Source organism: Vulpes lagopus, chromosome 5, assembly GCF_018345385.1.
Source record: "Vulpes lagopus strain Blue_001 chromosome 5, ASM1834538v1, whole genome shotgun sequence".
NCBI classification, from domain to species: Eukaryota; Metazoa; Chordata; class Mammalia; order Carnivora; family Canidae; genus Vulpes; species Vulpes lagopus.
This window is the reverse complement of record NC_054828.1, coordinates 103,758,897-103,771,271: the sequence shown is the minus strand read 5'-3', so window position 1 is coordinate 103,771,271 and position 12,375 is coordinate 103,758,897. Positions and strand designations below refer to the sequence as shown.

General features: G+C 41.5%; 1 protein-coding gene across 3 annotated transcripts in view; it reads left to right on the top strand.

The window, feature by feature from the left end:
* Positions 1-1,056: 1,056 nt before the first annotated feature.
* RMDN2 (regulator of microtubule dynamics 2) overlaps positions 1,057-12,375 on the top strand; it is a 67,151-nt gene continuing 55,832 nt past the window's right edge. Inside the window, exon 1 of one of the 3 annotated variants that reach the window (XM_041756662.1) lies at positions 1,057-1,182. Coding sequence is in view for 1 of the 3 variants with exons in the window: in XM_041756659.1 (XP_041612593.1) it covers positions 5,891-6,141 (251 nt within the window). In the remaining 2 variants the exon portion in view is untranslated. Of the gene's footprint in view, positions 1,183-5,869; positions 6,142-6,176; positions 6,355-12,375 lie in introns of those variants that run through there. The other 2 variants (XM_041756659.1, XM_041756660.1) reach the window with 2 other exon arrangements.

The following is a 12,375-nucleotide window of genomic DNA, read 5'->3' as shown; positions in this document are numbered from 1 at the left end:
CAGATTGGTGATATCCTGTCATCAACAGTTCTAAGTGAGAATTCAGCTAAAACCGTATAGTATGTTTTCATATAGATTATGAAGGATTTTGTGGGGTTACTTAGAAAACAAACCACAATTTATAGCATGGTTTTCATAAGATATGTTCCAAGCTCCAAACTAACTACAATTATTTTGGATCATAATAACTATGGATTAGTCACTTGCCTTTATAAGGCAAGCTTTCTTCTAAAATTGTAACGGTGGTGAATTTCAATTTTCATCTTTTTCTAGATTCACTTTTTTCACTTTTCTATGTGTCTTAATTATAATGATGGAATTACAATCTTTATAAAGTGGATAAAATTTTAACAATGGTTGATGAATTAATGTCTCTATTGTAGGGGATCCCTGGGTGGCTCAGCAGTTTGGCGCCTGCCTTTGGCCCAGGGTGCAATCCTGGAGTCCTGGGATCGAATCCTGCGTCAGGTTCCCAGCATGGAGCCTGCTTCTCCCTCCTCCTGTGTCTCTGCCTCTCTCTCTCTCTCTATGTCTATCATAAATAAATAAATCTTTTTTAAAAAATGTCTCTATTGAGCCATAAGAGTGAACTCTTGCTATAGATTTATTTGCATACCAAGAAGCTGCCTCTACTGAACAATTTTTTGAGAGAGATTTGCTTCTAAGGAGAAAATAACTTGTCTTTATATCGTCTGAGAACAGTGGGTCTGGGAAACTGCTAACCTAAATTTTCTCCAGCAGAACCTTGAACAAAATTGACTTACCACCCAAATTCGAAATGAAATCTTTTTTCTACTTATGTATAATTAAAACTATCCAGTTATTTTAACTAATATATATATATAGTAACAATATTTTGCCTAACTGATGTACATTTGACTTTATTTTGAACCTGCCCTGAGGAAACTGACCTTGGCTTCTGAAGTTGACACACAAATCATCAAGAATGTCCCTGAACATTATCTCTCAAGATGAAGAAAAAATGCAGAAGGGAGGGGCAAGACTCCTCTTTGCTCTGAATCTGTTCAGTTCCATTTTCAAATGTACGCAAGACTGTGCTTTGAACAGGCTGACTACAGGAAATTGGTGTAAGAATGTGACTTAGAAAGCTTTCTGCAATTTCTGAAGAAATTTCATTCTTATCTTCAAGTGTCCCAGGAAAACTGCTGATCATTGAGCAAGGTTGGTATCAATCAGGCAAAGTATACGCCTTTCTGAAAATGACTATTCCTTCATTGAACAAAAACTTAATTTTTCTAGCCAAACCAACAGTTTCTAATAAGAATTCCATATTTCAATGAGGTCATCATATTTTTAATAAATGGTTTCAATACTGGATTGCTAAGTAGTGTTACATAAATATTGTTGCTAATTTTTCTTTTGTACATATTTTTCTTAAATACCATTTAAGTTTTATTCAGCACAGGAATATTGGGCCAACTATTTTATTATATTTAAATGATTAATAGTTTATCACACTCATTACTTAGTCTTGTGAAAACAGTTAATAAACTTACTTTTGTGCCTTTTTCTTATTTATTTATTTATCTTTTTTTTTTAAAGATTTTATTTATTCATGAGAAACACAGAGAGAGAGAGAGGCAGAGACACAGGCAGAGAGAGAAGCAGGCTCCATGCAGGGAGCCTGATGTGGGACTCGATCTGGGTCTCCAAGATCAGGCCCTGGGCCGAAGACGGTGCTAAACCACTGAACCACTTGGACTGCCCTTTTTTTTTATCTATTTATTTTTAAGATTTTATTTAACTTTTGTGCCTTTTTCAAAGACAGCATTTTTCCTTTGGAAGTTTCAAGTTGGCCATAGTAATCTCATACTACTTTTATAATTGGGGGGGGGGGTAATTTTCTTGTATTCCCCTAAAAGGAAAAATGCCCTCCAAAACACTCCCACTTGCATTAGACACAGTATTATTTTTCCTCTTGTCCCCAAGTCTATTCCTACACCAACCTAAACATGCTAGACCCACCATAATTCTGTATGTACCCTGTGGCTTAGAGATAATGGTTAACCCCATGGGTAAGATGCTCTGATCTGGAGATTCAGGCCCTCCTGTAAATGGAGCAGTGAAGGCTCCATTGATAACTGACATGGAAGATGCAGACAGGACAATATCATGTGCGAATTTCTGTGCTGTGCTTATGAAAGGTGTTCTGATGAACCTCCTTCGAATGTTCTTCAGGCATCGAGGCCAGCCATCCAGGCTGGACTCACAGGATGTGGTTGAGAGGAAAGGCTCTCAGACAATGCTAAGTTTGGTTATTGCCTCTAAAAATGACTGTGACTGGGGCCAAGTTTCTTCACCTCTGCAAGCCTCTGTTTCCTTACCTATAATGTTATTGATCTCACTGGATTGCTGAGGAGTAAGACAATCCATATGAAGAAGGAAGCAGGAGCTGGGTATAAGACCCAATCACTATTTATGCTGTGGTTGTTGCTGTTATTGGCTCTCCTCTGGTCTCCAGATTTGATTTGGGAAACTTGGAGTTTGAGTTGTGCCTGGCTGGCTTCTCCACTGCTGCTCTTTGTCTGCACAGCCAGCCATAGATCTCTGCATGCATGCTCTCTCTCTCTCTTCATGGTTAGTGTGTTCTTAATTTTAAAATAATTTCTTCAATTATTTAGCAACAAAATACTTCTCTGACCCAAGCCTGGAGAAGAAGGTAGATTTTGTTCTTTTGAGATAGGAGTTGAGGGTGACAGTAGTACTTAACGTTTATAGCTCAATCTGCAGTTCACAGAAATTCAGGTGGTAAATTAACTTGAAGAGCAAAAATATAATGTATTGGAATGTAAATGGTAATACCTGACCATCACCAGTTCCTGAGCCTTAAAATAAAATCTAGATCAAATTTCTAGAACAAAAGGAGAGTATATCTTCTCAAGGAAATGCAAGCAAAACCCTTGATTGCCTTCCAACTAAATAGTTCCTTTGCCCTTAATGGTCCGTTCCCTGAGTAAGCTGATAGGTGATACAAAAAAAAAAAAAAAATGGAAATGATTACATAAGGAAATATAAGAATAATTAACTACAGACTAGATTAATTATTATTATAGGGCTAAGATCAACTTGGTCATTCAATTGCTTCCAGGAATAAAAACACAGATAAAACCCAAGAAGTAATAATAAAACAAAAAAAACCTGATAAACCCATAACACACGCTTTACTACAGGAAGGACAACACATTTCTTAATGCTTTTCTCTTCACTATACATATTACTTTAAAAAATTTTTTTCAAAATATTTATTTAACATTGGGTATGTGCACTGTGCCAGGCACTGGGATATCAAGATAGATACATCCTTGCCTTGAAAAGATTCTCAATCTCAAGGACCCAACAGTCACTGACCAAGCAGTAATAATTCAGTGTATGAGAGAGATGTGTATGAAAGGAGGCAGAGAAGGGTTTCGGGTTTGTTGAAATCCTTATCCTTCCACGAAAGTTTTGATGGGGGCATGGATGAATACATCTTTTGGGGAGGAGGAAAATGTACAGAGTAGCCTCTCAATGGAAGCAGATTAAAATTAATCTGCTGGATGAGTTGGTTTTTGACAAGCGGCAAACAGTAGGGTATTCGAGGCACAGAGTGCATCTGAAAAGGACACAGAGACTGGAAAATCTGTGGCTTACGGAAAGAGGATATGGCAGTTTGGCTATAGCTAAAGCATAGGATGATGCCTGGTAGGGAAGAGCTGGAAAAGCCAGTGAGGACAAATTGTGAAGAGCCAGATAATTGTAGCACTGTGCTAGTTGTGATGGAGAAAAGGGTCTTAATTAGGTCCAGCTGCTATAACAAATTACCATAGGCTGAGTGGCTTAAGTGACGTTTATTTCTCACCGTCCTGGGGGCTGGAAATCCAAGATCCTGGTGCCAGTATGGCTAGGTTCTGGTAAGACTCCTTTTTCCAGGTTGCAGACACTGTACCCTCACATGGTAGAAAAGAGACCTCTGGCCTCTTAGTTTTCTTATAAGAGCAGTAATCCTATTCACGAGGGCTCCAACCCTGTAACCCAATCATCTGCCAAAGGCTCTGCCTCCAAATCGCATCGCTTTGGGGATTAGGGTTTAAATATATGAACTTTGGGGGAGCACAAACATGTGTCCATGATGATCAGCAACTTGGAAAGTCCTAGCGGTTGTTTCCGGCAGCCTCCCCTAGCTGTTGTAGTTCCTTTTATGCTATTCTGCGAATAAGGGTGCAGGAGTCATTTCTTCTTTTTAGCTAGCCTGGCAAGGGTAGGTTCTCTCTATGCTATTTAGTTTGAACTTTACCAAAGATCAACGGCTACCACTATCTCTGTTTCTACCTCTCATGTAATTTTTACAGAGCCAGGAACAGAATCAAAGATACTGGTGCCAGGCAAAGGAACAGGTGTCATGTACACACACAGGAGTCCACAGTTATCTTCCCCTGCTTCCTGCACCTGACTAACCAGTCAGCACCAGCTGCCACCCTCCTCTAGGAGCAGAGAGGGGTAAGGCCTTGTTCTCAGCCTATACTCCATATTTTTATTTTGGACCCCTTCTGTGCTGTGTGCTGAGGCCACAGCAGTAGACCGCTCAGAGGGCTGCTTCTGGAAAAGCTTAAATTGATAGGTACTTTAAGTACTACAGAAGAGACAGTATAGTTTTTTTCTTTTTAAGACTTTATTTATTTATTCATGATAGACATAGAGAGGCAGAGACACAGGAAGAGGGGGAAGCAGGCTCCATGCAGGGAGCCAAACGTGGGACTGGATCCCAGGACTCCAGGATGGGGCCCTGGGCCAAAGGCAGGCGCTAAACCACTGAGCCACCCAGAGATCCCCGACAGTATAGTTTCTTTTGCATTCGACTCTAATTAAAAAAAAAAACCAACCACTTATTATCATCCTGCATAACAGGATAAATACAATACATATTTCAATAATATGTATTGTATTTATGTATAATCGCATCACTGTATTTATGTATAATACATTTATTGTATTATATGTATAATACATAAATACAATATTTTATTGTATTCTGGTTAAATAAAGCAAATATTAGGATTATATTGTAATACATCCTTGCAAACCATAAATGAGATGAAAGTGGTTTTTGGAATGGAGGGCTATTCTAGTTTCAAATCTTAAAAGTATTAGCCTGCTGTATTCCAAAATACAACTTTATTTCAACAAAATGACCGTGGCTATGGCTAGGCTTAATGAATTCTTTAATGCGGCCTGCTTGAAACTCCAAACACCTTAGAGTCTCAGGAATCCTATAGAATCCCCGTCGGTAAACAGCATTGTATAGATTATAAAATGAGCCTTTTTATTTTTCAGAGAGCAGGATTTTTTTTTTTTTTCGATAAATAGGAATGTTCCGGTTTTAATTCCACTTAGTACACATTGGTGGAGAATTTGGAATCCAAACTAAGTTCTCCGCAAGCCTACGTTTAAAACTCAAAGTGAGGGCAATACGGAAAGGAGAGTGTTGTTTCTGTTTGTTAAGAGTTTGCCTTCATCGTACCAACCACAGACCATGCGGCTGGGTAAGGTCTGGTAAGGTCGCTAAGCTCCGGATCCGAGGGGGCCGCGGTCTTGAGTTAACGGCAGCTCAGAACGGCGGGGGCAGGGGATGCCTGAGTGGCTCAGCCTTTTGGCGCCTGCCGTTGGCCCAGGGCGCGATCCTGGAGTCCCGGGATCGAGTCCCGCGTCGGGCTCCCGGCATGGAGCCTGCTTCTCCCTCTGCCTGTGTCTCTGCCTCTCTCTCTCTCTCTCTCTATCATGAATAAATAAATAAAATAAAAAGTCTTAAAAAAGATTGGCGGTTGGGGATCTCAGTCATTAAACTGGAACGTGAGCTAAAGCGAAGAAGCCGTGGTTGCGGCCCCGACCGCTAATGACAGCGATCTCGGCGCTGCCCAGAACCGCGGGTCAAACGTCAAGGTCGTGCCCGGGAGGGGCACGGAGACGGGTACCCGGGGCGGGGGCCGCGGCCGGCGGGTGTGCGGGGCTGCGGCGACCGGACGGAAGGCGCCGGGCCCGCGCGGGGCCCCGGGGGAGGCGGCGTCCCGGCCACGGTGTGCGGTGCGCGCAGACGCGCCGGCGGAGCGGTCTCTCCCGGGGAAGGTGCGCTGGGAGCCCGCCCGGGTAAGTCGAACCCCCCGCGGGAGGAGGCGGGAGCCGCAGGGCGAGTGGCCGCGGGCTCCTCCCCCGGCGCCTCCGCTATCTGGGTCAGGACGCGGCGGGCCGCGGGGCGGGCCGTGGGGACCCGCGGGCTCGGGGCTGCTGTCCGCCCGCCGCTCGGCTCCCGGCCCAGGTCCCCGGTGCCCGACGGCGGAGAGGCCCGCGCGGCGAGCTCAGGTGCGTGCGGGGAGGGCCCTGGGAGGCTCGGCGGCCGGGCCGGGCCGCGGCCGGGCTGCGGAGGGCTGAGGCGGCACTTCCGGCGGCGCGGCGGCGGCACTTCCGGGTCCCGCGGGGCATCCTCGCTGCGGCGGCTGCGGCGGCTGCGGCGGCGACACTGCGCGGGGCACGGCGGCTGCGGGGCTTCCCGCGCCCGCGCTGCGCTGTCGGCCGGCGTCTGAGAGCGTCGGCCTTGGGACTGGCCGCTGTGTCCACGCCGGCCGCCGGCCTTCGGCCTTGGGACGCCGCCGGCCTGGGTGCGCGGGAGCGGGCGGGTGCTGCGTCGCGGCCCGGCGGGGCCCGCAAGCCCCAGGAGCCCCCGCTCGCCGCGCCGCCGCCGGCCTCCGCGCCGCGACCCTCCCTCCCAGCCGCCCGCGGACACCCCGATGCGGCGGCTCTGCCCTCCGTCCGTCCGATTCTCCACCTGCCTGACGCTAGAGGGCTGGGTAGTGCCACCAACGTTTGCAAATACGCCAAACATCAGCAAGCCCTTGAGTTTAAAAGAAATTATTAAAATAGGAAAAGTAGTGAGAACCTGATGAAATAGAGTTCACTTAGGAAGTATTAGATTATCCAGGTCGCCGTGGGGAATCTGATGGCCACGTCGAGGTCTCAGATCTAATCCTCTGGGATACAGACCTCGCACTGGACTGTAACCCGTGATGTGCCTTTATCGTTCTTACAAAGCCTTCGGTACATCTTCCAAGTACCAGAGTTAAATATTTTATGTACTTCCCGCTAAGAGTCTGCTGATGAATTAAATGCATGTATGTGCTAGATATTGCTGAAAACACAGTAACTACCTTGGTGTAAAGCACACTTTCCATTTTCTAAAATTTTATTTTTTAAAGATTTTATCTATTTGACAAAGAGAGCATAAGCAAGGGGGGCAGGAGAGGGAGGAGACTCCCCACTGAGCCCGGAGCCCAACTGGGCCCCATCCCAAGACCCTGGTGTCATGACCTCAGTCAGCTGGAGGCAGCCAAATAATCAAGTGGGCCACCAGACGCTCCCCAAAATTATTTTTAATGTAGAAATTTCTTTAGTGTTAAAATTTTGATTTATCCAGTAGGATTCTTGTTCTCATCTGCTAGTAACTTAATTATATATTACCCATTGATTTTAGATGCCAATAATTTTTGTTAAAATAATGTTTCATTTTCTATCAATATTACTAGCACCTTACAAATCAACACATGTAATGGGAATAATACTTAGCATTTGATTATCTAGTCAATACATCTTTTGATTACTGTGTTTTTATACAAAAATATAGGTGTATACTAATTTGACAATTACATATATAAAAGTTACTTAAATAATGTAATATAACCTTTGAAATTTTACCGCAGCTAAGCAAGTGTTCTGATTTATTACCTTGCTAGCTACTGTTTTTCTTTTAAAAGATTTATTTTGAGAGAGAGAGTGTGTGGGGTGGAGGGGCAGAGGGAAAGGGAGAGAGAGAGAGAGAGAGAGAGAGAGAGAGAGAGAGAGAGAATATTTTAAGCAGACTCTGCTCTGAGCTGCAGGAGGGGCTTGATCTCAAGACCTGAGATCATGACCTGAGTGGAAACCAAGAGTCTGGCACTTAAAAGGCTGTACCACTGAAGTGCCCCTGCTAGTTACTATTTTTAATGAGTGGCATTTTTCAAATTGGTGGCTTAGAAGCACATTTATTTTGATAATAGCTTGTCCTTAGTCTCTAACTGTGGTTATTTAAAAGCAATACCTGCTCTATTGATTGATTGTAGTTGATTTTTATAGTTCTAAAATCCTATTTCACCTCTGAACATCTCTGCCTAGTCAGCATTCTCCTTCATGTCCTTATTGATTCTGAATCTTCATGCAGCAGTACATCTAAGAGTTATCAGGGTAACAGTTTTCCTGTCCTAGTCAGATGGCCCCTGGGTAAATGACAACTGTATGCCTCAGTTTGCTTATCTGCAAAATAGAGATAATAATAGGACCTGCCTCCAAGAGATAATTTGGAATTGGTATAATTCCTAAACAAAAGGTCAAAGAAAAATTAATGCTCCTGGCCACCTATTTAAACCTGGTATGGTCTCAGGGATAAGATCGCCTTCCTACATAGACTTTGACTTCCTATTTATTTACTTTATCAAATGAAAAGAATTTCAAACTAGGCTATATTTTTTAATGTAAAATTCAAGGAAGGCCCAGCAGGAATGAACCAAGAAAGCAATCACAATAAGAAGATTTCTTTTAATAGACCTCCAGATTAGCATATGAACATGCTGCATTAATCTTTTTATTGACAAGAAGCCAAGATCAAGCTTGATGCATGGTTATTAGATGTGATGCTAATGGGAATCCTGGGCACGTAACAGCTTTTCTTATTATCTGTTGCCTTTTTGCAATAATCTTTCAAAATTTAGTTTTATTTTTTTGTGTGTGGAAATAAAAGTGTAAAGCTAATAATAATTATTATTCAGCTGAAGTTACAAACTGATCCTAATCTACTGCTGGCACGTCTCCTGCATTTGATAGGGGAGGACAAATGGTTAGACTTACAGTTCTGTTCTACCAATTAGGTAAAAATGCCCCTTTTTTTTTTTTTTTTTTTAATTAATTCCAGGCAAACTTCCCTGAGGTCAGGCAGGCAAGATTAAGCACATGGCCTTGCTATTAGAATCTTTGGCTTTAGAAAGGAGTCTTAATTCTTTTGGATATTATATTCACCAACATCTGAGGTAATTTCTGGAAAATTATCATTTTAAAATCATTAATCCTTCTCTCTTACACTGACACCTGTAATGAAGTGGAGCATCGAAATAGGATACTCCCTGCATTCAGTGCATATCATCTACTGTAAGATTTCGGAATCTAATGAGACATTCTTTTAGGGAGACTTCTTGGAAATATTATTCCCTCTCCCATAGGGCATCATTTGAAACGTCCCATTTAGTTGGTCATTTAGAGTATAAGAAACAATGCCTTGCTTAAGTATATGAGATCATGGGCTATAGACCATAGGAAGGCACATTTCACGTACACAGCTGAATTCAGAATCTGCATCTTTGCAGTGCGCCTTACCCTGTTCTCACTCTCAGCTGTATTTTGTTTCCTGGTTCACTTAGAACAATGAAGCAACTACAGACACTTAGAACAATGAAGCAACTACAGAGAACTTCCATCAGCTCCCACTTTCACATCTACCCACCTTCCTGAATCTGCTCACATAATCTGCCTTTTCTTTTGTTTCTATGAATGAATGGCCTGTGTTTCCATCAAAGGTCAACGTCAGTGCTTGTACACTGCAGACCACCCATCCCTCTGCCTTCTCAAGTTTACTGCCACAGTGATTCTCTGATTCTTTACTTCATCATTTTATCTTCCTTCGAAAAAAAATTGGATCTTGTCCATTCCCATAACAGAAATGCTGTTATTTCTCCATCTTTTTGGCACCATTTTCCAATATAGTCACGACATCATTTCTTCTCTCCTTACTTGCTTTCTGTATGCCTGTTTGTTCTTTTTCCTCTTTTCCTGACTAATTTTGGACTAATTGAATATCTTTAGTATTACATTATTATCTCCACTCTTGGCTTATTATTTATACCTTAATGGTTTTGTTTCTTGTTTTTTTTTGCTGTTATTGTTGTTTGTTTATTTAATGTTTGCCCTTGGATTTATGACTGTACATCTTTAGTTTATTATTACGACACTGCATTATAATCTAAGACCCTTACAACAGTGTATCTATTTTGTCCCCTCCCATACTTTGGACTATTATTCTAACCTTTTACTTCTACATAAGTTATAAACCCCATAATAGGTTAAATATCATTTTTACTATAGTAAGCAAAGATTTTATAAAGAAATCTTAAAGTGAGAAAAATGACTTTTATATTTATCCTATTTGCCACTACTGTTTTAATTCATCTATTGCCATTTTCCTTCTGCCTAAAGGACCTCTTTTAGCATTTCTTGTAGTCTTTGTCTGATGGCAATGAATTCTCTCAACTTTTCTTTGTCTAGAAAAGTCTTTGTTTTACCCTCGTTTTTGGAAAATATTTCACTGCACATGGAAATGTAGGTTGACAGTTTCTTCCAGTACTTTAAAGGTGTCACTCCATTGTATTTTTACATGAATAGTTTCTAAGGTGATGTCTCTGAGACAATCACTGCTGTAATCTTATCCTTTTTTCTCTGTACATGATATGTCACTTTTTTCCCACTGACTACTTTTAGCACTTCTTCTTTATCACTGGTTGTCAGCATTTTTGTCTAATTTGGAAATTTTTTGGCCATCTTTCCTTCAAATATATTTTTTAAAGATTTTATTTATTCATGAGAAACACAGAGAGAGAGGCAGAGATATAGGCAGAGGGAGAAAAGCAGTCTCCCTGCAGAGAGCCTGACTTGATCCCGGGACCCGAGGATCATGACCTGAGCCAAAGGCAGATGCTCAACCAGTGAATCACCCAGGTGCCCTCCTTCAAATATTTTTTACCCTTTTTCTTCCCTGTAACTTTAACTGTATATGTTTTAGACTGCTTGATATTGCTATAAGCTGTGCTTAATATATTAATATGCATATATACATATATATTAAGATGCTCACTGGTTCATAAATGGTACTGTCTCCTTGTAACTTTACATGGTAGAAGAGTGGGGGGATATCTCTGGGTTCTCTTTTATGAGGGCCCTAATCTCACTTATGAAGGCTCTGCTTCCTGAAGGCCCCACCTCCTAATACTATCACATTGGTGATTAGGATTTCAACATACGAATTTAGAGGGGACACAAACATTTAGTCTGTAGTAGATGGTATCTGTTGTTTTGTCTTCAGATTTGCTCACTTTTTCTCCCACCATGGTTTTTCTTCTGTTAATCCCATTTAATACAATTTTATTTCAGATATTTTACTTTTCATCTCCAGAAATTCTGTTTGGTTCTGCTTAATAACTTCTGTTGCTCTCCTCATCATGATTATGTTTTTCTTTAACATATTTTTAATATTTATATTAAATAGGGATGTCTGGGTGGCTCAGCAGTTGAGTATCTGCCTTCGACTCAGGGTGTGATCCTTGGGTGCTGTAGTTGAGTCCCGCATCAAACTCCCTGCAGGAAGTCTGCTTCTCTCTGCCTATGTCTCTGCCTCTCTCCGTATCTCTTATGAATAAATAAATAAAATCTTTAAAAAATATATTTATATTAAATAGTGAGCATATTTGTAATAGTTGTTTTAACATCCTGTCTGCTAATTCCATCATCTCTGTCATTTTCCTGCTTCTTTACATATCTAGTAATTTTTGATTGGATGATCAACATTGTGATTTTATGTTATTGCATTTTTCATTTCCTTTAAAGAGTGTTGGACTTTCTCTTGAAGGCAGTTAAATTATTTGTGAATTAGTTTGATCCTTTGGAGGCTCATTTTTAATCTGTTTTAGAACAACTCTAAATAGATCTTAACTCTGGGTTAATTAGGCCTCATTTCTAAGGCATTACCCTTTTGAGATCTCTACTGAAAGCCTCAGATATTTGATAAATACTCTCTACTCTGGTGGCAATTTGTGTAGTCTTTAGCAATAGTTCCATTTACAGCTTCCTGATATTTGTTCTATTCCTGGAAATTGTTCTTTTGCCTGGCCTAATGGGATTTTCCTCTGTACATGTTCAGACTGATACTCAGTTAAAGATTTAAGAAGACTCCTATGCATATTTCTAGAGCTCTTTCTCTACGTACTTTCCTCACAGTACCATGCCACACAAATTCTAGGTTGCTTCAGTTTCTCTGAGCTCTATTCTCTGTTCAACTCGGAAGACTACTAGGCTTTGTTTGGTTTTCCCCTTCCAGTGCCATAGTCCAAAAATTGCCTCTAATTAAACATCTGGGGAGGTCATAGGATTTACCTCATGTGTTTCCTTTATCTTGGGGATCAAAGATGGCCGTTCTGCATTAGTATGCTCCTTGAAGAGGTGTCAAGAAAAACAAAACAAAAATTTGTGAATTTA